This window comes from Delphinapterus leucas, chromosome 1 (genome assembly GCF_059928025.1).
Source record: "Delphinapterus leucas isolate spDelLeu-1000000601 "Yukka" chromosome 1, BTC_Dleu_Yukka2, whole genome shotgun sequence".
Taxonomy (NCBI): Eukaryota; Metazoa; Chordata; class Mammalia; order Artiodactyla; family Monodontidae; genus Delphinapterus; species Delphinapterus leucas.
Genome location: NC_143129.1, coordinates 188,244,823 through 188,270,421, shown reverse-complemented (window position 1 = coordinate 188,270,421; position 25,599 = coordinate 188,244,823). Strand labels below are relative to the sequence as shown.

The window sequence follows — 25,599 nt, the reverse complement described above, 5'->3', positions numbered from 1 at the left end:
AGAAGTGCTTCGCAAAAGAGGTCAGCGAGAGGCCAGCAGGGGGACAGGGCTCCAGCCCAGCATCGTCAGGAGAGCGTGATGGGCGCGTGGCAGGTGGCGACTGCGAGGCTGGCGAGGATGGGGGGCGGCTCCCGCCCGGACACTAGGCGCGTGGCTCACACTGGCCTTCTGCAGCTGGACGCGAGCCCACCCAGCCGTCCTACAGCGAGGTGTGCGCCCAAAAAAGTGCGTCCGCACACGCGGAAGATCACACAAGGGTGTCTGTAGCAATGCTATTCCTAACAGTCTCAGCCCAAACCCAGACATAGTAGAAAGGACTGATAAATCGCGGTACATCCAAACAACGGAGTACTGTACAGCAAACTCCAGACGTCGCGTAGGATTCCACTTCGGTAAAACTCACAAAGCAAGCAGCAGACATGAGGACAGTGATGGCCCTGGGGAGGAGGGTGGGGTACCTTGCGGTACGTGGCCTGCTGGTGGTTACGTGGATTTGTTTATCTTGCGATAATTCAGGAGCTGTAACACCTATGACTTGTATACATTTATATATATGTTATACTCTAATAATAAATTAAGAAAAATCAACCCCAACAAAACTTTCCCCATAACTTTTCCTCTGAAAATGCTAAGATCTGGGACATTTTTGTGACTCGGCCTTCGGGAACTGCGTGTCCAGCTCGCCTGCCTGGGTCTGGCCCGCCCGCGCCCAGCACCTGACCTGTTTGCAGTAGTCACATCTCGTCAGCATAAGACAGTGCTTCCAGTAATGGAGATCCAGGCCTTCTTCTGTGAAGGAGTCGCTCCTCTCCCCACAAAAAATGCATAAACTGAAACAAAACAGAAAGGTAAGAAATGAAGCACAGACCCAGTTTAGCCATCCCCATTCTGCCGGCTCCCGGGGAGCTCTGTGACGCCCCCCATGCCCAGCCTGCGGCCACCATCCTGGACCCACTGAGTGGGCTTCAGCTTGACCTGGAGGCACGGCTGCCCCTCACAGAGGGGCCTCAGGAGGGGCTGGGTAGCTCCTCTATCAAAGGGCGTAAACAAGAGTCTTTACCACGTAGGGGTTTGAGATAAAGTAGCTTAAGATCCCTTAGAATTCTAACTCTGTCAGCGTCACCAAGCAGAAAGGATATTTTAAATCACAAGAAAAGATGAAACCAAGACATTTCCCTTAAATTCCTTATAGATTTGTCTCAGCCACAGCACAGGAGAAAGCATTTTGCTGCTGTAAAGTTTGAGCCTGACCATATTCAATGTCCTGTGATAAGCCATAGTGGAAAAGAAGATGAAAAAGAACATATATATGTATAACTGAGTCACTCTGCTGTATAGCAGAGATCAACACACTGTAAATCAACTATACTTTCATAAAACACTAAAAGAATTTTTGGCCTGTAACAGGACTTCTGACAAACAGCCTGCTCGTTTCTGTCGGGAAAGAGAGGAAAGGTTATCTCGACTCACAGCTGATGCTCCTGGTTTGGAGGGCAATTTCCTAGCTTTCAAAATCACTGAAAAGAGACAACTAGTTCACGTAATCCTCATGAACCAGGGAGAATATATTTATCTGACGGCATTTTTATGGGTTAGTCCCTCTACTTATTCTACAGTGGGTTAGAGACAACTTTACTCACTTATCTAAATAGTGATTATCTGGAATTTCTGGAGCATTAGATGGGGCCGCTTTCCTTCCTTGAGTGTCTAAAGAAATTAAAAAGAAAGCTATTTAAATAACCTTTTGTAGAAAACTATTTTCAAAGTTTTAGTAACCAGTTGGATGGGAAATACAGTTTAAAAGCTACCAGTTAGTAAAGGTAGTATTTTGCATTGAGCCCTGAAGCATCGGAGATGCAGACATTCGCCGCGTGAATACAAGTGGTTTCTTACGTACCCTGGCTCTCGGCCTTCGCAGCCTCACTCTCTTCTCCCTGAAACAGAAGAGCAGAAAGATCAGGGGCAGACGGCTGCAGTGTGTGAGCCTACCCAGGGTCTACCGTGGTCCTGGAGGCACGGCCTCAGGCTGCGTGGCAGAATCTCCATCCGCAAACAACACACTTGTTTGAAAGAGTTGCCCTCTCAATCCGTGGGCAGCAGTCTCCTCCATCCTGCCCTCCACAGCCCCTACCTCGGGCTCCTGCCCGCCCCCCGCCCCCCGTCTCCTTGGAAACCACTCTTCGTCAAGGCCACCTGCACCCCCTCCGGGTCGCCTGCCCATCATCAGTGTCTGCCCGCCCGAAGGACGCGCCATGGGCTCCCGGCGGCACGTGACTCTCCTCACCTGTCTCCTCCAGGCCCTTCTGAGTCGGGCTCCCAGGGCGCCCCCTGCGCCCCCTCCAGGACTCAGCCCACCCCCCGTTTGTCCATACAGACCCTGACGGTGCTTTTGCCCAGGTCCCAGGCTGCACACCTATCTCTGTGCTCATGACCCAAACGTTTGTGCCATCACCTGGGCCTCTCTGCTACCCAGCATGTACGTGGGTCTTAACGTCACTTAAATGTGACTTAACCAGACCAAACCCCCCTTCCCTGCCCACAGGCTCCCCCTCACGTGCGCCCCTCGCAGCCTCTGGCGCAGAGCCCAGAACTGCCAGTCTTCCAGGTATCCAGGCCACGAAGCCTGGAGACCCCAGCGGCTCCCACCCCTCCCTCCTGTTCCAGGTGTGGCCTGTCCCCGACCCATCAGTGAGCCCCGCAGGCTCTGCTTCAGCACCCCAGGAGCCTGCCCTTCCCACCACCTGCAAACACAGTGGCCAGGGCGGCCCGTTACTGCCCCTGTAAAGGGACCCCTGGAGGCTCCAGAGGCCACGGCACTGCTCCCCCGGGGGCCCCCCCGCCACGCAGTGTCACGTGGTGTCAGGTGGCGTCAGCTGGCCGCCTCCCTCCTCTGGCTTCCTCTTCCCTTGAGCGGGCACCACACCCTCACGCACCGCGTATCTGCCTCGTGGGTCTTGGCTGCTGGGCGTCCCCACTGTGGGAGGTGACAGCCGGGGAGGCACTGCTGACCGGAGGAAGGACAGGGTGCAGGGCCCTGTGTGTCCACGGCGGGAAGCTGCCCCTCTGCACCGAGCTCTTCTCCTGCCACTCAGGGGCCTCCCGGGGGCTCCTCCTGTGACCAAGCCTTCCTCCCTGCACTGGCCAGTCTGCCCCACCTGAGCCTGCTAGACCCACGTGGCCTGGGCTGCTGGCCACTGGTGGGGGAGGCGCATCTGGGACTTGCAGTTTCACGGGAGGACAGGGATGAGCTGGTCCCCTATCCACGGCATTAAGTGGCGCAATACATAGACACTGTCTACTGTGATTGCAGAAAATCAAAGCTTACACGATAGGAACTTCTCTCCAACCCAAGCTCTGAATACAGAAAACACACGAGAATACAATTTTAGGACTGGGGAAGCACTTGACAGACTGATACTAAACTTGCAAATAGGGTTCACGTGATTTATACACCTACCAACTAAAGAAAGCAAACTTACACAAATGGATTCTGGGCATCAAAAACAATTCTTATTAATGAGAGATGGGTTTGTATATCTTGCAGGGAGACAAATGAACAATGCCAAAAGTTAAATTTGAGTTATAAAATCTCCCTTAATCTATGCTTTGAACAGATTAGACAACTGCTTAGTAATTTAAACATCTTTTCTGAAAACTCGTGAGCAATCGGGTGATTTAAAAATATTCTGCCGTGCTCAAAAGTTCTGGAGCTGGATGGTGGTGGTGTCTACACAACGATGTCAATGTCCTCAACGGCACAGAACCGTACACTTAAAAATGGTTAAAATGGTAAATCTCATGTTATGTATATTTTATAATAATAAAAAACAGAAAAAAAGATTCCGTCATCCTCCTACGAGATGGCTTCAGTGATCATCTCAGGACAAGGACAGCAGGACAGCACCCACCCTCCTGAGCGGCCGTGCCGTGTGGTCTCTCCTCCTGGAGCAGCGGCCCTTGTTCCTGCTGCATCTCTGGAGCCCAGGGCAGGGCTGGCCCAGTGCAGGCGCTCAACAAACACTGAAGGATGAAGACGAGCCGGAGGACAGGCCTCCATGACCCGCACCACAGATGCTGCGGGGACACACAGCCTGGTGACCTCGGCAGCTCCCAGGCCGGGCACTGCTCCCGCGCTGCCCCGCTGGTCCCCCGCCTCCTCTCTTCCGTTCCTCGGTGGCCACTTTCCCGCTCTTCTCACAGGCATTCTGACATGCCAGCGTCCAGCGGAAACGTCACCGTCACTTTCTGTCACAGGCACTTCAACATACATTCGGTCGTATTTTCTTTCTTTTCTGCCATTTTTAGTCACTTATTCTTTTTCTAAAAAGCGGTGGTCAGAGCACTTCCCAGGAGACTCACCCTCATGAGCACAGCCGGCCTTATGCACCCACGTCCTCTCCCTTTTACTATCAACTTAACGAACTTAATCACAAAAACCAGAGTGATGGCACAAATTTAAATCACAGAGGCAGGGCCCTTCAGAAGGGACACGTTTCATACAACCAAACATCATCTGATGCCCCCTGCGCACTAGGACTCAGTGCTTCCTGACAGGCAGCATTTGCCCCAAACCTTCCTTTTTTAGTGCACGGAAATCAGATCTTCATATTCAAGCTCCTTTACCTCCTTTGCCTCTGAAGGAGGCGAGAAGTTGCAGAGAGGACTTCTGTCCCTCTACCCCCTCCCTGCTCCGCCAACTCCTGCAGCTCCGAGAGTCCTCTCTAAACACGGCTGGGCCAGCAGCACACTTCATCCCCGGGGAGAATGACGAGCATGCAAATGTTACTTCTCCTTTTTCATTTCTAATTCTGTTGACTTAAGTCTTCTCCCTTTTTTTCTTGATGAGTCTGGCTAATGGTTTATCAATTTTATCTTCTCAAAGAACCAGCTTTTAGTTTTATTGATCTTTGCTATTGTTTCCTTCATTTCTTCTTCATTTCTTTTTGATATGATCTTTATGATTTCTTTCCTTATGCTAACTTTGGGGTTTTTTTTGTTCTTTTTTTTTTTAAACATCTTTATTGGGGTATAATTGCTTTACAATGGTGTGTTAGTTTCTGCTTTATAACAGTGAATCAGTTATACATATACATATGTTCCCATATCTCTTCCCTCTTGCATCTCCCTCCCTCCCACCCTCCCTATCCCACCCCTCCAGGCGGGCACAAAGCACCGAGCTGATCTCCCTGTGCTGTGCAGCTGCTTCCCACTAGCTATCTATTTTACGCTTGGTAGTGTATATATGTCCATGTCCCTCTCTCACTTTGTCACAGCTTACCCTTCCCCCTCCCCGCATCCTCAAGTCCATTCTCTAGTAGGTCTGTGTCTTTATTTCTGTCTTACTCCTAGGTTCTTCCTGACATGTTTTTTTCTTAGATTCCATATATATGTGTTAGCATTCAGTATTTGTTTTTCTCTTTCTGACTTACTTCACTCTGTATGACAGACTCTAGGTCCATCCACCTCACTACAAATAACTCAATTGAGTTTCTGTTTATGGCTGAGTAATATTCCATTGTATATATGTGCCACATCTTCTTTATCCATTCATCCGATGATGGGCACTTAGGTTGTTTCCATCTCCGGGCTATTGTAAATAGAGCTGCAGTGAACATTGTGGTACATGACTCTTTTTGAATTATGGTTTTCTCAGGGTATATGCCCAGTAGTGGGATTGCTGGGTCATATGGTAGTTCTATTTGTAGTTTTTTTTTTTTTTTTTTTTTTTTTGCGGTACGCAGGCCTCTCATTGCTGTGGCCTCTCCCGTTGCGGAGCACAGGCTCCGGATGCGCAGGCTCAGCGGCCATGGCTCACGGGCCCAGCGCTCCGCAGCATGTGGGATCTTCCCGGACCGGGACACGAACCCATGTCCCCTGCATCGGCAGGTGGACTCTCAACCACTGCGCCACAAGGGAAGCCCTATTTGTAGTTTTTTAAGGAAACTCCATACTGTTCTCCATAGTGGCTGTACCAATTCACATTCCCACCAGCAGTGCAAGAGTGTTCCCCTTCCTCCACACCCTCTCCAGCATTTATTGTTTCTACATTTTTTGATGATGGCCATTCTGACTGGTGTGAGATGATATCTAATTGTAGTTTTGATTTGCATTTCTCTAATGATTAATGATGTTGAGCATTCTTTCATGTGTTTGTTGGCAGTCTGTATATCTTCTTTGGAGAAATGTCTATTTAGGTCTTCTGCCCATTTTTGGATTGGGTTGTTTTTTTGGTATAGAGCTGCATGAGCTGCTTGTAAATTCTGGAGATTAATCTTTTGTCAGTTGCTTCATTTGCAAATATTTTCTCCCATTCTGAGGGTTGTCTTTTGGTCTTGTTTATGGTTTCCTTTGCTGTGCAAAAGCTTTGAAGTTTCATTAGGTCCCATTTGTTTATTTTTGTTTTTATTTCCATTTCTCTAGGAGGTGGGTCAAAAAGGATCTTGCTGTGATTTATGTCATAGAGTGTTCTGCCTGTGTTTTCCTCTAAGAGTTTGATAGTTTCTGGCCTTACATTTAGGTCTTTAATCCATTTTGAGCTTATTTTTGTGTATGGTGTTAGGGAGTGATCTAATCTCATACTTTTACATGTACCTGTCCAGTTTTCCCAGCACCACTTATTGAAGAGGCTGTCCTTTCTCCACTGTACATTCCTGCCTCCTTTATCAAAGATAAGGTCACCATATGTGTGTGGGTTTATCTCTGGGCTTTCTATCCTGTTCCATTAATCTATTTTTCTGTTTTTGTGCCAGTACCATACTGCCTTGATTACCGTAGCTTTGTAGTATAATCTGAAGTCAGGGAGCCTGATTCCTCCAGCTCCATTTTTCGTTCTCAAGATTGCTTTGGCTATTCGGGGTCTTTTGTGTTTCACAAATTGTGAAATTTTTTGTTCTAGCTCTGTGAAAAATGCCAGTGGCAGTTTGATAGGGATTGCATTGAAACTGTAGATTGCTTTGGGTAGTAGAGTCATTTTCACAATGTTGATTCTTCCAATCCAAGAACACGGTATATCTCTCCATCTATTTGTATCATCTTTAATTTCTTTCATCAGTGTCTTATAATTTTCTGCATACAGGTCTTTTGTCCCCTTAGGTAGGTTTATTCCTAGATATTTTATTCTTTTTGTTGCAGTGGTAAATGAGAGGGTTTTCTTGATTTCACTTTCAGATTTTTCATCATTAGTGTATAGGAATGCCAGAGATTTCTGTGCACTAATTCTTTATCCTGCAACTTTACCAAATTCATTGATTAGCTTTAGTAGTTTTCTGGTAGCATCTTTAGGATTCTCTATGTATAGTATCATGTCATCTGCAAACAGTGACGGCTTTACTTCTTGTTTTCCGATTTGGATTCATTTTATTTCCTTTTCTTCTCTGATTGCTGTGGCTAAAACTTCCAAAACTAGGTGTAAGAAGAGTGGTGAGAGTGGGCAACCTTGTCTTGTTCCTGATCTTAGTGGAAATGCTTTCAGTTTTTCACCATTGAGGATGATGTTGGCTGTGGGTTTGTCATATATGGCCTTTATTATGTTGAGGAAAGTTCCCTCTATGCCTACTTTCTGCAGGGTTTTTATCATAAGTGGGTGTTGAATCTTGTCAAAAGCTTTCTCTGCATCTATTGAGATGATCATATGGTTTTTCTCCTTCAATTTGTTAATATGGTGTATCACATTGATTGATATGTGTATATTGAAGAATCCTTGCATTCCTGGAATAAACCCCACTTGATCATGGTGTATGATGATCCTTTTAATGTGCTGTTGGATTCTGTTTGCTAGTATTTTGTTGAGGATTCTTGCATCTATGTTCATCAGTGATATTGGCCTGTAGTTTTCATTCTTTGTGGCATCCTTGTCTGGTTTTGGTATCAGGGTGATGGTGGCATCGTAGAATGAGTTTGGGAGTGTTCCTCCCTCTGCTATATTTTGGAAGAGTTTGAGAAGGATAGGTGTTAGCTCTTCTCTAAATTTTGATAGAATTCACCTGTGAAGCCATCTGGTCCTGGGCTTTTGTTTGTTGGAAGATTTTTAATCACAGTTTCAATTTCAGTGCTTGTGATTGGTCTGTTCATATTTTCTATTTCTTCCTGATTCAGTCTTGGCAGGTTGTGCATTTCTAAGAATTTGTCCGTTTCTTCCAGGTTGTCCATTTTATTGGCATAGAGTTGCTTGTAGTAATCTCGCATGATCTTTTGTATTTCTGCAGTGTCAGTTGTTACTTCTGCTTTTTCATTTCTAATTCTATTGATCTGAGTCTTCTCCCGTTTTTTCTTGGTTTTTTTCTTGGTCTGGCTAATGGTTTATCAATTTTGTTTATCTTCTCAAAGAACCAGCTTTTAGTTTTACTGATCTTTGCTATCGTTTCCTTCATTTCTTTTTCATTTATTTCTGATCTGATTTTTATGATTTCTTTCCTTCTGCTAACTTTGGGTTTTTTTTGTTCTTCTTTCTCTAATTGCTTTAGGTGCAAGGTTAGGTTGTTTATTCAAGATGTTTCCTGTTTCTTAAGGTGGGCTTGTATTGCTATAAACTTCCCTCTTAGAACTGCTTTTGCTGCATCCTATAGGTTTTGGGTCATCGTGTCTCCATTGTCATTTGTTTCTAGGTATTTTTTGATTTCCTCTTTGATTTCTTCAGTGATCACTTCGTTATTAAGTATTGTTGAGCCTCCATGTGTTTGTATTTTTTACAGATCTTTTCCTGTAATTGACATCTAGTCTCATAGTGTTGTGGTCAGAAAAGATACTTGATACAATTTCAATTTTCTTAAATTTACCAAGGCTTGATTTGTGACCCAAGATATGATCTATCCTGGAGAATGTTCCATGGGCACTTGAGAAAAATGTGTATTCTGTTGTTTTTGGATGGAATGTCCTATAAATATCAATTAAGTCCCTCTTGTTTAATGTATCATTTAAAGCTTGTGTTTCCTTATTTATTTTCATTTTGGATGATCTGTCCATTGGTGAAAGTGGGGTGTTAAAGTCCCCTACTATGAATGTGTTACTGTCGATTTCCCCTTTTATGGCTGTTAGTATTTGCCTTATGTATTGAGGTGCTCCTATGTTGGGTGCATAAATATTTACAATTGTTATATCTTCTTCTTGGATCGATCCCTTGATCATTATGCAGTGTCCTTCTTTGTCTCTTGTAATAGTCTTTATTTTAAAGTCTATTTTGTCTGATATGAGAATTGTTACTCCAGCTTTCTTTTGATTTCCATTTGCATGGAATATCTTTTTCCATCCCCTCACTGTCAGTTTGTATGCATCTCTAGGTCTGAAGTGGGTCTCCTGTAGACAGCATATATATGGGTCTTGTTTTTGTATCCATTCAGCCAGTCTGTGTCTTTTGGTGGGAGCATTTAATCCATTTACATTGAAGGTAATTATCGATATGGATGTTCCTATTCCCATTTTCTTAATTGTTTTGGGTTTGTTATTGTAGGTCTTTTCCTTCTCTTGTATTTCTTGCCTAGAGAAGTTCCTTTAGCATTTGTTGTAAAGCTGGTTTGGTGGTGCTGAACTCTCTCAGCTTTTCCTTGTCTGCAAAGGTTTTAATTTCTCCATCAAATCTGAATGAGATCCTTGCTGGGCAGAGTAATCTTGGTTGTAGGTTTTTCTCCTTCATCACTTTAAATATGTCCTGCCACTCCCTTCTGGCTTGCAGAGTTTCTGCTGAAAGATCAGCTGTTAACCTTATGGGGATTCCGCTGTGTGTTATTTGTTGTTTTTCCCTTGCTGCTTTTAATATGTTTTCTTTGTATTTAATTTTTGATAGTTTGAAGGGAGAAGACTCAAATCAATATAATTAAAAATGAAAAAGGAGAAGTAACAACTGACTCTGCAGAAATACAAAAGATCATGAGAGATTACTACAAGCAACTCTATGCCAATAAAATGGACAACCTGGAAGAAACGGACAAATTCTTAGAAATGCACAACCTGCCAAGACTGAATCAGGAAGAAATAGAAAATATGAACAGACCAATCACAAGCACTGAAATTGAAACTGTGATTAAAAATCTTCCAACAAACAAAAGCCCAGGGCCAGATGGCTTCACAGGCGAATTCTATCAAACATTTAGAGAAGAGCTAACATCTATCTTTCTCAAACTCTTCCAAAATATAGCAGAGGGAGGAACACTCCCAAACTCATTCTACGATGCCACCATCACCCTGATACCAAAACCAGACAAGGATGTCACAAAGAATGAAAACTACAGGCCAATATCACTGATGAACCCAGATGCAAAAATCCTCAACAAAATACTAGCAAACAGAATCCAACAGCACATTAAAAGGATCATCATACACCATGATCAAGTGGGGTTTATTCCAGGAATGCAAGGATTCTTCAATATACGCAAATCAATCAATGTGATACACCATGTTAACAAATTGAAGGAGAAAAACCATATGATCATCTCAATAGATGCAGAGAAAGCTTTTGACAAGATTCAACACCCACTTATGATAAAAACCCTGCAGAAAGTAGGCATAGAGGGAACTTTCCTCAACATAATAAAGGCCATATATGACAAACCCACAGCCAACATCATCCTCAATGGTGAAAAACTGAAAGCATTTCCACTAAGATCAGGAACGAGACAAGGTTGCCCACTCTCACCACTGTTATTCAACATAGTTTTGGAAGTTTTAGCTATAGCAATCAGAGAAGAAAAGGATATAAAAGGAATCCAAATCGGAAAAGAAGAAGTAAAGCCGTCACTGTCTGCAGGTGACATGATACTATACATAGAGAATCCTAGAGATGCTACCAGAAAACTACGAGAGCTAATCAACGAATTTGGTAAAGTAGCAGCATACAAAATTAATGCACAGAAATCTCTGGCATTCCTATACACTAATGATGAAAAATCTGAAAGTGAAATCAAGAAAACCCTCTCATTTACCACTGCAACAAAAAGAATAAAATATCTAGGAATAAACCTACCTAAGGGGACAAAAGACCTGTATGCAGAAAATTATATGACACTGATGAAAGAAATTAAAGATGATACAAATAGATGGAGAGATATACCGTGTTCTTGGATTAGAAGAATCAACATTGTGAAAATGACTCTACTACCCAAAGCAATCTACAGATTCAATGCAGTCCCTATCAAACTACCACTGGCATTTTTCACAGAACTAGAACAAAAAATTTCACAATTTGTATGGAAACACAAAAGACCCCGAATAGCCAAAGCAATCTTGAGAACGAAAAACGGAGCTGGAGGAATCAGGCTCCCTGACTGCAGACTATACTACAAAGCTACAGTAATCAAGACAGTATGGTACTGGCAGAAAAACAGAAACATAGGTCAATGGAACAGGATAGAAAGCCCACAGATAAACCCACGCACATATGGTCACCTTATCTTTGATAAAGGAGGCAGGAATGTACAGTGGAGAAAGGACAGCCTCTTCAATAAGTGGTGCTGGGAAAACTGGACAGGTACATGTAAAAGTATGAGATTAGATCACTCCCTAACACCATACACAAAAATAAGCTCAAAATGGATTAAAGATCTAAATGTAAGGCCAGAAACTATCAAACTCTTAGAAGAAAACACAGGCAGAACACTCTATGACATAAATCACAGCAAGATCCTTTTTGACCCACCTCCTAGAGAAATGGAAATAAAAACAAAAATAAACAAATGGGACCTAATGAAACTTCAAAGCTTTTGCACAGCAAAGGAAACCATAAACAAGACCAAAAGACAACCCTCAGAATGGGAGAAAATATTTGCAAATGAAGCAACTGACAAAGGATTAATCTCCAAAATTTTCAAGCAGCTCATGCAGCTCAATAACAAAAAAAACAAACAACCCAATCCAAAAATGGGCAGAAGACCTAAACAGACATTTCTCCAGAGAAGATATACAGATTGCCAACAAACACATGAAAGAATGCTCAACATCATTAATCATTAGAGAAATGCAAATCAAAACTACAATGAGATATCATCTCACACCGTTCAGAATGGCCATCATCAAAAAATGTAGAAACAATAAATGCTGGAGAGGGTGTGGAGAAAAGGGAACACTCTTGCACTGCTGGTGGGAATGTGAATTGGTACAGCCACTATGGAGAACAGTATGGAGGTTCCTTAAAAAACTGAAAATAGAACTACCATATGACCCAGCAATCCCACTACTGGGCATATACCCTGAGAAAACCATAATTCAAAAAGAGTCATGTACCAAAATGTTCATTGCAGCTCTATTTACAATAGCCCGGAGATGGAAGCAACCTAAGTGTCCATCATCGGATGAATGGATAAAGAAGATGTGGCACATATATACAATGGAATATTACTCAGCCATAAAAAGAAATGAAATTTAGTTATTTGTAGTGAGGTGGATGGACCTAGAGCCTGTCATACAGAGTGAAGTAAGTCAGAAAGAGAAAAGCAAATACTGAATGCTAACACATATATATGGAACCTAAGAAAAAAACATGTCATGAAGAGCCTAGGAGTAAGACAGAAATAAAGACACAGACCTACTAGAGAATGGACTTGAGGATACGGGGAGGGGGAAGGGTGAGCTGTGACAAAGTGAGAGAGGGACATGGACATATATACACTACCAAGCGTAAAATAGATAGCTAGTGGGAAGCAGCCGCATAGCACAGGGAGATCAGGTTGGTGCTTTTTGACCACCTAGTGGGGTGGGATAGGGAGGGTGGGAGGGAGGGAGACGCAAGAGGGAAGAGATATGGGAACATATGTATAACTGATTCACTTTGTTATAAAGCAGAAACTAACACACCACTGTAAAGCAATTAGACTCCAATAAAGATGTTAAAAAAAAAAAGAGCATGCAAATGATTCAGTGGAGGATTCCTTTTATTTACCCCTAAACTAATTTAAAAAACAACAAAGAATAAAGATACCCATTTGGAGAGTCCCACGAAAAGCAAACCAAGCATGCTGTGCATCTACGTAAGGAAATAAACGGTCACAGGATTTTGACCGAGAGCATGACGGTGAAAGACAGTGAACCTTGCCAACCTGGACTTCAGCTTGCATCTCCTTTAGTGTTGTCGACTGCCCTTGTAAAGCTTTAATTTCTTCTTTCTTGCGTTTTTCTGCTTCTTCTGTAGCCGCTCTTTTCTGTGCCTGGTATGAAATGATTTTCCATTAGAACTGATTTTTAGGGTAGTGCTGGAAATTGAGTGATAAGTTATAGCATATAAATTATGTTTCTTATGTATTATAATCGTCACTAAGACTAATACTATAGCTAGAATTAAAAGAAAATCCACCAGATTCATCTAATAAATGTTTACTGGTTGTTTTTTTTTTTTTGGAATTAAAAATTTTTTTAAAAATTTTATATTGGGGTATATTTCATTAACAGTGTTGTGTTAAATGTTTCCTGTTGATAAACACTGCAGGTGTCCTCCCGGCCATCATAATCCCTACACAGACAAGGTGGAAGAGCCAGGACGCGGGCTCAGGCACCAGTGTCCTCCGTGTGCTGTGTTTCCTGTCCCCATAGCCCCGTGAACGATGTGTCAGTTTACTCACGTACCAAGTCACTTCTTAAACCCGGGACCAGGTCATAACTTCAGGGAAGTTAACTTACCCTAATTTCAGCATCTGTAGGTCTGCCGTCTATCGTAGCAAATCCCTCAAAAAGTGTCTTATAGAGGACGCTCCTGCGGGTGGCACTCTCCTCGGGAGGGAGGCACTCGAGGACCAGAGCCCGGTGCTGCGCGTACAGGTCCAGGATCATCCCCACCGCCGAATCCCGCACCTTGTGCTCCCTGTGCTCCAGGGCCCGCACTGCGAACTAAGAATAGGGTCGGGACGTGCTCTTGTTACTGGGTCTCAAAATAGCCACGTTTATTTCTTCTGGCATAAAAGAAACATAGGGACATCGTGGACATTTGAAAAACATGGATGACAATGCCCATAGAATTCCAGCTATTAAGATACAGAGTTTTCCTCACTTCCTTTACTTTACATGTGCAGCTGAACCCATGTTGTATGTACAATTATTAGTGTTTTCCTTTTTCCTACTTCAGGTATTAAATAGCATTTTTAAAGTTACATCCCCCCAGAAACTTCATATTAAGTATTAGAAAATATTTCAATCATAAAGAGGAAATATAATAAACTCCATGCATCCACCATCTAGATTAACCAACGTCTATCATTTTTGCCAGGTTTGCTTCAACTCTTTCTAAGAAACAGAACCCTAGGACTACGGTGCAAGTCCCCTTGAAGTCTCCCTGGCCCCCTGTCCCCTCCCCCCCCCCGTCAGAGGCATCAGTGTCCTGAAGCTGGAGGGCACGCGCCCCCCAGACGTCTTCATTTGCTGCACAGTGTACGTGCCGTGTGTGTGTGTACACGTAGGATTTTTGTTTGACATTATAAATGATTCACTGTGCTTATCATTCTGACACTTTACTTCTTCTTATTCAATGTTCCTTTTTCAAGATCTGTGCATGACCTTGAAGTAGGCAAACGACCCACCCCATCCATTTTAAGCTCTTTAGTGTCATCCGAACACATCACAATATCCGACGTTCCCACGTATAGTAAACCCATGTCCCCTCCTGGTCCTTTGGGCGCCGGCCCCTCACTGGCTGGGCTTCCTCACTTCCTCTGTCTCTGCCTGCCACACGCTCAGGTTTTACCCTAGACCTTGTCCTTCCCAACCCCTGCACCAGCTCGAGAAGTTCTGACCGTGAGGCACCCCCGGGATGATCACCTCCTGCCTCTCCAGCTCACCTGTCTGCACTCCCTCCCGTCTGCCACCTCCCGCGAGTCTTTCCCGCCCCGCGTGTCCATCACCAAGTCACCCCCGGCATCCCTGCAGGCCCTCAAATCTGGGGCCCCTCCTCCTCTGTGTTCCCAGGTGAAGCAGAAGGTGCTGCGGGCTCAGGAATTGTGCCAGCTGGTTTCATGCTGGACTTTGGGCCATGGCGATCCTGGGGCCCTTGGCATCACGCAGTAACCTGACCCGTGACGCTTCCTGGTTGGTTTCCCTGCTCAGAGGTCAAGGGCAGCATCTCATACTCCCTGCTCGCCTCTCAAACCTCCCCATCCACTCTCGGCTTTGAGCCCTCCTGTTGAGAGGCTGGCTGGCCGCTGCCCGGCTCTGAGCCGAGCCGTCCGAGCGAGCACTGCGGCCCCATTCCGTCGGCTGCTTGGGGGCTTTGTTCCTTCAATTAAAGCCTCACCCCCACCTCCAACTTTCACTCATTTCTCCTCCTTCTTAAACTCTCCGTCTCGGTGAAGCCCACCGCATGCAGACGGACCAGCACAGGGTGATGTGCTCACCAACCCGGTTTCCCCACTTCCTTGGGGCACAGTTGTACACGCCTCCCAGGCCCTGCAGTGAGGATGGGGCCACCTCAGTGGATGGACATGTCTGAGAGTGGCTCGGCCTGTGGACACCTCCACTCACAACCTCTAGTCACCCACCTCCGTTCAGTGACCTTGGAGATCATGTGTGAAGCCGCGGCATCACACCGGGAGGAGACGGAGCCCCCGAGTGCCCACAGAGCAGAGTAGCCTCTGTCCCCACAGATGGCACCGGCCACAAGGGACAGCAGTGAGCCTCTGCTGTGTCACTGCCCTGAAGAGTGTGCATCTGTGAGGGCGGCACAGCTTACTGGACCAAAGCTTATGCTGGGATCCTGACGTGGGTGTGGCCCTAACAAGGATGTAAGCATGTGGGGCCGGCTTATGGTCTGTGCTGGGGAACAAGGAAACTGACGTGGAAGCAGGACAGACAGTGGCCACGTGACGCAGGGCAGGACAGGGGACATTGACCCATACTCAGGAGGCAGTCCAGGGGCTACAAGTGAACGGACACAATCAGTGTTCACTTCTGGGGCTCATGGGGTTGTCCAAAGCATAAAACACGCACCTCCTTCCACAGCCCTGCCACCCGCTACGATGCGGCGTCATTGCTTGCAGAGCTTGCTTCCCTGGGGACATGGCTCTGCACGGCTCACGCCCCGACGCCATGGCGTAACCGGCAGCGCGACTCCAGCGCCCTCACGTGCCAGAGGAAGCGGCGACGTTCCGAAAGCGCCCCCCACCTCCGCACGCAGCCAACACCGGCCAGATGCTTGCCATGCTCCGGGCACCAGCTCGGAGCCCAGGCTGCGGCGGCCACTCTGGGGTGCTTACCCGCATCACGCTGTCCACGGTGAAGCCCATGCCCTCTGTGCCCAGGTCCCGCAGCAGCCGGGCCAGCAGCGCCATCTGGCTCATGGCCAGGTGAGCCGAGGAGTTGGCTTTTAATGGCTGGACGAGGTAAGATGGGATAAGCTGGAGAGACTTCACTTCCTTGAACAAGGCCATTTCCTATAAAAACCAACATCATTTGTTAAGTTTTACTGGAAAATGCTAAGGGCAACTTAGTGCCATCCGCAAAGTAAACACTGAAGGAAAAAACAGGAAACAAAAAATGACAGTGACCAATGGCAGTAAAGTCACTGACCTATAAGCTCATGTTTCTATTTAAGATGTAATAACAATTAAAAACAAAAACCAAAAGCATCAGAAATAAAAACCACGACCACTTGGAGATTAATGAAAGCTTTACAGCAAATGTGATCGGTAACTTAAGGTTTCTCTTCTCAGGATTTCACAACCTCAAGAAAAAGGTTTTCTAATTTCTAAAATTCTGAAAGAAATTAGTCCTGCTGCGAGAACCACCATTTCGGTATTTATTAAACGTCAGCCAAGCATGTAACCACGCACAATACTCCAGGTGAACAGACCCCTGATGGGTTTAGATGAAGGAGGGTAAGTACCTCCACACAGTCCAACGTCTCCAAGTGAGCAAGTCTTCCCATAACTAAGATTTCATCATTAATTAGCCAGACGCAGAAAAAGAAAAAAATGGTAAAATATTAAAGAAAAAGATCGAAGAAACGATAAAATATTGATAAAATATGAGACGTAATATAGAAAGACGTCTGTTTTTAGCAGGTCTGCAGGCCACACTACCCAAAACACCCTCTCATTTTGACAGTACAGTTAACTCTCTCTCTGGTCCTGTGAGTAGCTCTGAACCAAAGGAAAGAAGAAAGAGGAAGGACAGCCCCTCAGAGCAGCACGAATGGTGAACTCGCACGTGACACACAGGTGCTGAGGACCCGGGGATGCAGGGTCGGTTGCCCAGATGCTGGTGCAGAACGAGAACAGCTCCCAAGCAGAAGACACTCAGCACCACCACTGTCTCAGAGGTGAATGTGGCTGGAAAATAATTAGCTGCATATTCAATGCATCCTTTGAAAGATTTCCCCCAAATAGTATCACTTACTTGTTTTCTCTGAAAATTTAAGTTCATTAAACAAAAGATCAGTGGTTCTTCATGTTGGAGAAACTATGGCAGCTTTGGGTTCCTTCCCTAGAAAGCCGTGCACCCTCACAGCACTGTGTGTGACATTTGAAGGAGCTCGCAGACTTTCTGAATCTTAATTTGAGATCTCCTAGACCAGATGGAGTCACTAATTTAAAGAGAACAAAGCATATTCTCACACTGCTCATCTAAGCGTGTGCCCCAAACTCTCTTTTAAACTTGTTATTGGAGTATAGCTGATTTACAATGTTGCCTTATTTTCTGCTGTACAGGAAAGTGCATCAGTTATATATAAATACATATCCACTCATTTTTAGATTATTTTCCCATACACGTCATTACAGAGTACTGAAGAGTTCCCTGTGCTATACAATAGGTCCTTATTAGTCATCTATTTTATATATAGTAGTGTGTGTATGTCAATCCCAATCTCCCAATTTATCCCTTCCCCCATGCTTTCCTGTTTTCTATGTCTGTGACTCCCTGTTTTGTAAATAAGTTCATTTGTACCCTCTTAAAAAAATTCCACATGTAAGCAATATCATATGATGTTTGTCTTTCTGTGTCTGACTTACTTCACTCAGTATGGGAATCTCTAGGCCCATCCATGTTGCTGCAAATGGCATTATTTTGTTCTTTTTTTATGGCTGAGTAATATTCCATTGTATATATGTACCGCATCTTCTTTATCCATTCCTCTGTTGACGGACATTTAGGTTGCTTCCACGCTCTGGCTATTGTAAATAGTGCTGCAATGAACATTTTGGTACATGACTCTTTTTGAATTATGTTTTTCTCAGGGTATATGCCCAGTAGTGGGATTGCTGGATCATATGGTAGTTCTATTCTTAGTTTTTTAAGGAAACTCCATACTGTTCTCCATAGTGGCTGTATCAATTTACATTCCCACCAACAGTGCAAGAGTGTTCCCTTTTCTCCACACCCTCTCCAGCACTTACTGTTTGTAGATTTTTTGATGATGGCCACTCTGAGTGGTGTGAGGTGATACCTCGTTGTAGTTTTGATTTGCATTTCTCTAATGATTAGTGATGTTGAGCATCCTTTCATGTGTTTGCTGGCAGTCTGTATATCTTCTTTGGAGAAATGTCTATTTAGGTCTTCTGCCCATTTTGGATTGGGTTGTTTGTTTTTTTTGTTATTGAGCTGCGTGAGCTGCTTGTATATTTTGGAGATTAATCCTTTGTCAGTTGCTTCATTTGCAAATATTTTCTCCCATCCTGAGGGTTGTCTTTTTGTCTTGTTTATGGTTTCCTTTGCTGTGCAAAAGCTTTTAAGTTTCATTAGGTCCCATTTGTTTATTTTTATTTCCATTTCTCTAAGAGGTGGGTCAAAAAGGATCTTGCTGTGACTTATGTCATAGAGTGTTCTGCCTACGTTTTCCTCTAAGAGTTTTATAGTGCCTGGCCTTATATTTAGGTCTTTAATCTATTTTGAGTTTATTTTTGTGTATTGTGTTAGGAAGTGTTCTAATTTCATTCTTTTACATGTAGCTGTCCAGTTTTCCCAGCACCAATTATTGAAGAGGCTGTCTTTTCTCTATTGTATATTCTTGCCTCCTTTATCAAAAATAAGGTGACCATATGTGCGTGGGTTTATCTCTGGGCTTTCTATCCTGTTCCATTGATCTATATTTCTGTTTTGTGCCAGTACCATACTGTCTTGATTATTGTTGCTTTGTAGTATAGTTTGAAGTCAGGGAGCCTGATTCCTCCAGCTCCGTTTTTTGTTTCTCAATATTGCTTTGGCTATTCAGGGTCTTTTGTGTTTCCACACAAATTGTAAAATTTTTTGCTCTAGTTCTGTGCAAAATGCCATTGGTAATTTGATAGGGATAGCACTGAATCTGTAGATTGCTTTGGGTAGTATAGTCATTTTGACAAAATTGATTCTTCCAATCAAAGAACATGGTATATCTACCTGTTTGTGTCTTCTTTGATTTCTTTCATCAGTGTCTTAGAGTTTTCTGCATATAGGTCTTTTGTCTACTTAGGTAGGTTTATTCCTAGGTATTTTATTCTTTTTGTTGCAAAGGTAAATTGAATTGTTTCCTGAATTGCTCTTTCTGATCTTTCATTCTTCGTGTACAGGAATGCAAGAGATTTTTGTGTATTAATTTTGTATCCTGCAACTTTAATTTTGTATCCTGCCATTTTCATCAATTTCATTGATGAGCTCTAGTAGTTTTCTGGTAGCATCTTTAGGATTTTCTAGGTATGGTATCATGTCATCTGCAAACAGTGAGAGTTTTACTTCTTCTTTTCCAATTTGGGTTCTTTTTATTTCTTTTTCTTCTCTGAATGCCATGGCTAGGACTTCCAAAATTGTGTTGAATAAAACTGGTGAGAGAGGACACCCTTGTCTTGTTCCTGATCTTAGAGGAAATGCTTTCAGTTTTTCACCATTAAGAATGATGTTTGCTATGGGTTCGTCGTATACGACCTTTATTATGTTGAGGTAGGTTCCCTCTATGCCCACTTTCTGGAGAGTTTTTATCATAAATAGGTGTTGAATTTTGTCAAAAGCTTTCTCTGCATCTACTGGGATGGTCATATGGTTTTTATTCTTCAGACTGTTAATATGGTGTATCACATTGATTGATTTGCATATGTTGAAGAAACCTTGCACCCCTAGGATAAATCCCACTTGATCATGGTGTATGATCCTCTTAATGTGTTGTTGGATTTGGTTTGCTAGCATTTTGTTGAGGATTACGTCTATGTTCATCAGTGATATTGGCCTGTAATTTTCTTTTCTTTTTTTGTAGTATCTTTGTCTGGTTTTGGTATCAGGGTGACGGTGGCCTCATACAATGAGCCTGGGAGTGTTCCTTCTGCAATTCTTTGGAAGAGTTTCAGCAGGATAGGTGTTAACTCTTCTCTAAATGTTTGATAGTATTAGCCGATGAAGCCATCTCATCCTGGACTTTTGTTTTTGTTCATGCTGTACATGAACCAGGGATGGAACCCGTGCCCCCTGCAGTGGAAGCACAGACTCCTAACCACTGGACCACCAGGGAATTCCCTGTTAGAAGTTTTAAAATCAGTTTCAATTTCAGTACTTGTGATTGGTCTGCTCATATTTTCTATTTCTTCCTGGTTCAGTCTTGGAAGGCTGTACCTTTCTAAAAATTTGTCCATTTCTTCTAGGTTGTCCATTTTATCGGCATATAGCAGCCTGTAGTAGTCTTTTATGATCCTTTGTATTTCTATGGTGTCTGTTGTAACTTCTCCTTTTTTATTTCTAATTTTATTGATTTGAGTCCTCTCCCTTTTTTTCTTGGAGTCTGGCTAAAGGTTTATCAATTTTGTTTATCTTCTCAAAGAACCAGCTTTTAGTTTCATTGATCTTTGCTATCTTTTTCTTTGTCTCTATTTCATTTATTTCTGCTCTGATCTTTATGATTTCTTTCCTTCTACTAACTTTGGGTTTTGACCTTCTTTCTCTAGTTGCTTCAGGTGTAAGGTGAGATTGTTTATTTGATATTTTTCCTGTTTCCTGAGATAAGACTGCAGTGCTGTAAACTTCCCTCTTAGAACTGCTTTTGCTGTGTCCCACAGGTTTTGGATTGTTGTGTTTTCACTGTCATTTGTCTCTAGATATTTTCTGATTTCCCCAGGGATCTCTTGGTTATTCAGTAGTGTGTTGTTGAGCCTCCATGTGTTTGTATTTTTTACAGTTTCTTTCCTGTAACTGATATCTAGTCTCACAGCGTTGTGGTCGGAAAAGATACTTGATACAATTTCAATTTTCTTAAATTTACCAAGGCTTGATTTGTGACCCAAAATATGGTCTATCCTGGAGAATGTTCCATGAGCACTTGAGAAGAAAGTGTATTCTGTTGTTTTTGGATGGAATGTCCTATAAATATCAATTAAGTCCACCTTGTTTAATGTGCCATTTAAAGCTTGTGTTTCCTTATTTATTTTCATTTTGGATGATCTGTCCATTGGTGAAAGTGGGGTGTTAAAGTCCACTACTATTATTGTGTTACTGTCGCTTTCCCGTTTTATGGCTGTTAGCGTTTGCATTATGTATTGAGGTGCTCCTATGTTGGGTGCATAAATATTTACAACTGTTATATCTTTTTCATGGATCGATCCCTTGATCATTATGTAGTGTCCTTCCTTGTCTCTTGTAACAGTCTTTAAAGTCTATTTTGTCTGATATGAGTATTGCTACTCCAGCTTTCTTTTGATTTCCATTTGCATGGAATATCTTTTTATGTCCTCTCACTTTCAGTCTGCATGTGTCCCTAGGTCTGAAGTGGGTCTCTTGTAGACAGTGTATATATGGGTTCTGTTTTTGTATCCATGCAGCCAGTCTGTGTCTTTTGGTTGGAGCATTTAATCCATTTATATTTAAGGCAATTATCAATATGTACGTTCCTATTGCCATCTTCTTGTTTTGGGTTTGTTTTTGTAGATCTTTTTCCTTCCCTTTTGCTTTTATTCTCTTTTGTAGTTTGATGACCATCTTTAGTGTTGTATTTAGGTTGCTTTTTCTATTTTGTGTATCGTAGTTTTTTTGGTTTGCATTTCCCATGAGGTTTTTAAAAAATTTTTATTTATTTATTTATTTATTGGCTGTGTTGGGTCTTCGTTTTTGTGCATGGGCTTTCTCTAGTTGTGGCGAGCGGGGGCCACGCTTCATCGCGGTGCGCGGGCCTCTCACTGTCGTGGCCTCTCTTGTTGCGGAGCACAAGCTCCAGATGTGCAGGCTCAGTGGTTGTGGCTCACGGGCCTAGTTGCTCCGCGGCATGTGGGATCTTCCCAGACCAGGGCTCGAACCCATGTCCCCTGCATTGGCAGGCAGATTCTCAACCACTGAGCCACCAGAGAAGCCCTCCCATGAGGTTTTATATAGCAGTCTATATATAAACAAGGTTGTTTTAAGTTGCTGGTCTGTTACTTTCCAATGCAATTCCCATTTCCTGCATTTGTGCTCTCCTCTTCTCACGATTGCTGGTTTTGAAATCATATTTGTGTGTGGATGATTTGCTCCTTTTAGTGTATGTTTGCCTTTACTAGCAAGCTTTCCCATTTCTTAGTTTCCTTGTTTGTAGAAACAAGAATATTTCTACCACCCCGCCCCCCCCACCCCCAACCTAGAGAAGCTCCTTTAGCATTTGTTGTAAAGCTGGTTTGGTGGTGCTGAATTCTCTTAGCTTTTGCTTGTCTGAAAAGCTTTTGATTTCTCTGTCAAATCTGAATGACAGCCTTGCTGGGTAAAGTATTCTTGGTTGTACGTCTTTTCCTTTCATCACTTTAAATATATCCTGCTATTCCCTTTTGTCCTGTGGAGTTTTTGCTGAAAAATCAGCTGATAACCTTCTGGGGATTCCTTTGTATGTTATTTGTTGCTTTTCCCTTGTTGCTTTTAATATTTTTTCTTTGTATTTAATTTTTGTTAGTTTGATTAATATGTGTCTTGGCATGTTTCTCCTTGGGTTTATCCTGTATGGGACTCTCTGTGCTTCCTGGACTTGGATGACTATTTCCTTTCCCATGTTAGGGAAGGTTTCAACTATAATCTCTTCAAATCTTTTCTTAGTCCCCTCTTTTTCTTCTGGGACCCCTATAATTTGAATGTTGGTGTGTTCAATGTTGTCTCAGAGGTCTCTGAGAGTGTCCTCAATTCTTTTCATTCTTTTTCCTTTATTCTGCTCCTTGGCAGTTATTTCCACCATTTTATCTTCCAGCTCACTTATCCATTCTTCTGCCTCAGTTATTCTGCTATGGATTCCTTCTAGTGTATTTCCCATTCCAGTTATTGTGTTGTTCATCACTGTTTGTTTGTTCTTTAGTTCTTCTAGGTCCTTGTTAAACATTTCTTGTATCTTCTCCATCCGTGCCTCCATTCTTTTTCTGAGATGTTGGATCATCTTTATTACCATCACTCTGAATTCTTTTTCAGGTAGACTGCCTATTTCCTCTTCATTTAGTTGTTCTTGTAGGTTTTAACCTTGCTCCTTTGTCTGCAGCATATTTCTCTGTCTTCTCTTCTTTCTAATTTACTGAATATGTGGTCTCCTTTCGCAGGCTACAGGGTGGTAGTTCCTCTTGCTCCTGGTGTCTGCCCCCTGGTGGGTGGAGCTGGGTCTTGTCCCTCTGGTGAGCAGGGTTGTGTCAAGGGGTGTGTTTTGGGGTGTCTCTGAGCTTAGTATGACTTTAGGCAGCCTGTCTGCTAATGGGTAGGGCTGTGTTCCTTTCTTGCTAGTTGTTTGGCCTGAGGTGTTCCAGCACTGGAGCCTGCAGGCTGTTGGGTGAAGCTGGGTCTCAGTGCCAAGACAGGGACCTCCAGGAGAGCTCACGATGATTAATATTCCCTGGGGCTGGGAATTCCCTGGCGGTCCAGTGGCCAGGACTTGGCACTCCCACCACGGTGGCTCAGGTTCAACCCCTGGTTGGGGAACAAAGATCCCGCAAGCCGCACAGTGCGGTGCGCCCCAAACTCTTAAACGCTCACTTCTATCTTAGCTTCCCCCAGCGCCCAGGCTAGAGGAGGTGTGTTTGCTGAAAGAATAAAAATATTTAGATCAAGACCATTACACATCTTTTTTTTTACCCCATTTTTCTATTCTAATTCTCCATATATTTTTATTTATTTAAAAAATAGTGTACGTTGAATAAGAAAAACACTAGAAAAAGCAAACTGTACATTTTAATCATGTTTAAGGCAACATTTACCTGGTTTAGAACATAAGGAAAATATGATGGTGAATCACTGAGGATAATCTATGATGCTCTTGGGTTGACAGGATCTTGTAAGGTATTAAGAAAGTCAAGTATCTGTAGTTATATGTTTATTATTTATGGTTTCAAATTCTGTGGTGAAATTCATACCTGAATAAAATTGGAAGCTATAACACGGAGGCGAGCAGAAGAATCTCCAGTTCTCGTGAGCAGAACAGGAATGGTCCTTTCCACACAGTGAGTTGTTTCAAGCTTACCCAGTTTATGTTTAGGAATATATTGTGTGATTAACATTTTCAACAATTTCAAAGATGCCTGAAAGACCTAAGAAAAAAGTGATAAAAACAGATGATCCACTCTCACTGAATTCCACCAAAAGAAAACATGAAATTTACTATTAGTTATAAACACAAACGTTACGCTGAAAACTACATGCTCTCTGAAGGACTGGAAATGGCCAACTGAAAACTGCTCTGTGAGCACAGTTCCCTGCACATGGAAGGCACAGGCTCTTATCTCCCACGTGTCATAAAGTCCCCGACATCTCTCCATGAGCCAAATATCTGACATTACTGCTGAACTGCATGAGCTCCTGTGTGAATGCAGACGACAGTGTAATTGTGGGATGTTCATTCTTAAGGCCCTCTCAGGGTCAGGAGAAGTCGGTGCTAACTCCCAAGCTCCTCAGGTGTCATGAAGAACAAAAACATAAAGGGGCATGTATCAGTCGTGGTGGCCAGGCCTCTGTACACATGGACTAGAGGGCATGGCCCACGGGTACAGACCTCAGACTCCTTAGCGACCACATTCCTTCCTCGAGAGCTTCATTCCTAGTGACACCACATGCTAGGTGACAATGGTACTGGGGACCAGGCTGCCTCTTGGGCTACCCTGACCTCCTGGGGACATCCCGGCAGCTCTCTGGCAGACATGGGGCCCCTGAGGGGCGGGCGGGGACTCACTGGGGTCACGATGTCTCGGACAGCTCTCCTGGTGAGGAATACGGCTGCCCTCAGCGTGCTCTTCAGGTCTTCCTTTGGGGTTGCTGCCGGTGCATCCATCAGCTGTTTATACAGGGCGAGCAGCGCGTCCTCCCGGTGCGACCATGTTTTGGAATAGGCCCCGGCCACCTGGGAGGGCGGGAGCCGGCCCCTCAGAGTGGGCACTTGGCCACATCCCCTCCCCAGCAGCCCCGGCAGCCTGCACCTTGCACTCCTGGCCTTGGTTTGTTTTAAACCAAGACACACCTTTTCTAATAACAGGACCTCCACCCACTAGGTATGTGTATTTGGAGAAATACTCTTCCTAACGTGGAAAATTTAAGTTTATGTTAAAACATGGAACATATTAAAAGTTCCAGCACGAGACTCTTTTGAGGCTGGTGACACGCTCATGTTTTGTTTGCTCTGCTGTCCTCTTCCCTGGAGCTGGTGCTGTTCTCAGGCGGGAGCTGGTGTTGGACCCCAGCCCTGTCAACACCACAAACCAGGCCCAGGCTTAAATGGATACTTGTCATGAAATCTGAAATTCTAGCTTACGCTTGTGC

The 25,599-nt window shown here is 43.7% G+C and overlaps 1 protein-coding gene across 2 annotated transcripts in view; it reads right to left on the bottom strand.

The window, feature by feature from the left end:
• CEP104 (centrosomal protein 104) overlaps positions 1 to 25,599 on the bottom strand; it is a 58,009-nt gene that overhangs the window by 7,483 nt on the left and 24,927 nt on the right. Inside the window, exons 11-18 of one of the 2 annotated variants that reach the window (XM_022598779.3) lie at positions 25,016 to 25,183; positions 24,204 to 24,377; positions 16,161 to 16,337; positions 13,600 to 13,806; positions 13,023 to 13,130; positions 1,898 to 1,934; positions 1,641 to 1,707; positions 722 to 830 (exon numbers count right to left, since the gene is read on the bottom strand). In XM_022598779.3, coding sequence (XP_022454487.2) covers positions 722 to 830; positions 1,641 to 1,707; positions 1,898 to 1,934; positions 13,023 to 13,130; positions 13,600 to 13,806; positions 16,161 to 16,337; positions 24,204 to 24,377; positions 25,016 to 25,183 — 1,047 coding nt within the window. The remainder of the gene's footprint in view (positions 1 to 721; positions 831 to 1,640; positions 1,708 to 1,897; positions 1,935 to 13,022; positions 13,131 to 13,599; positions 13,807 to 16,160; positions 16,338 to 24,203; positions 24,378 to 25,015; positions 25,184 to 25,599) is intronic. The other variant, XM_089901892.1, reaches the window with a different exon arrangement.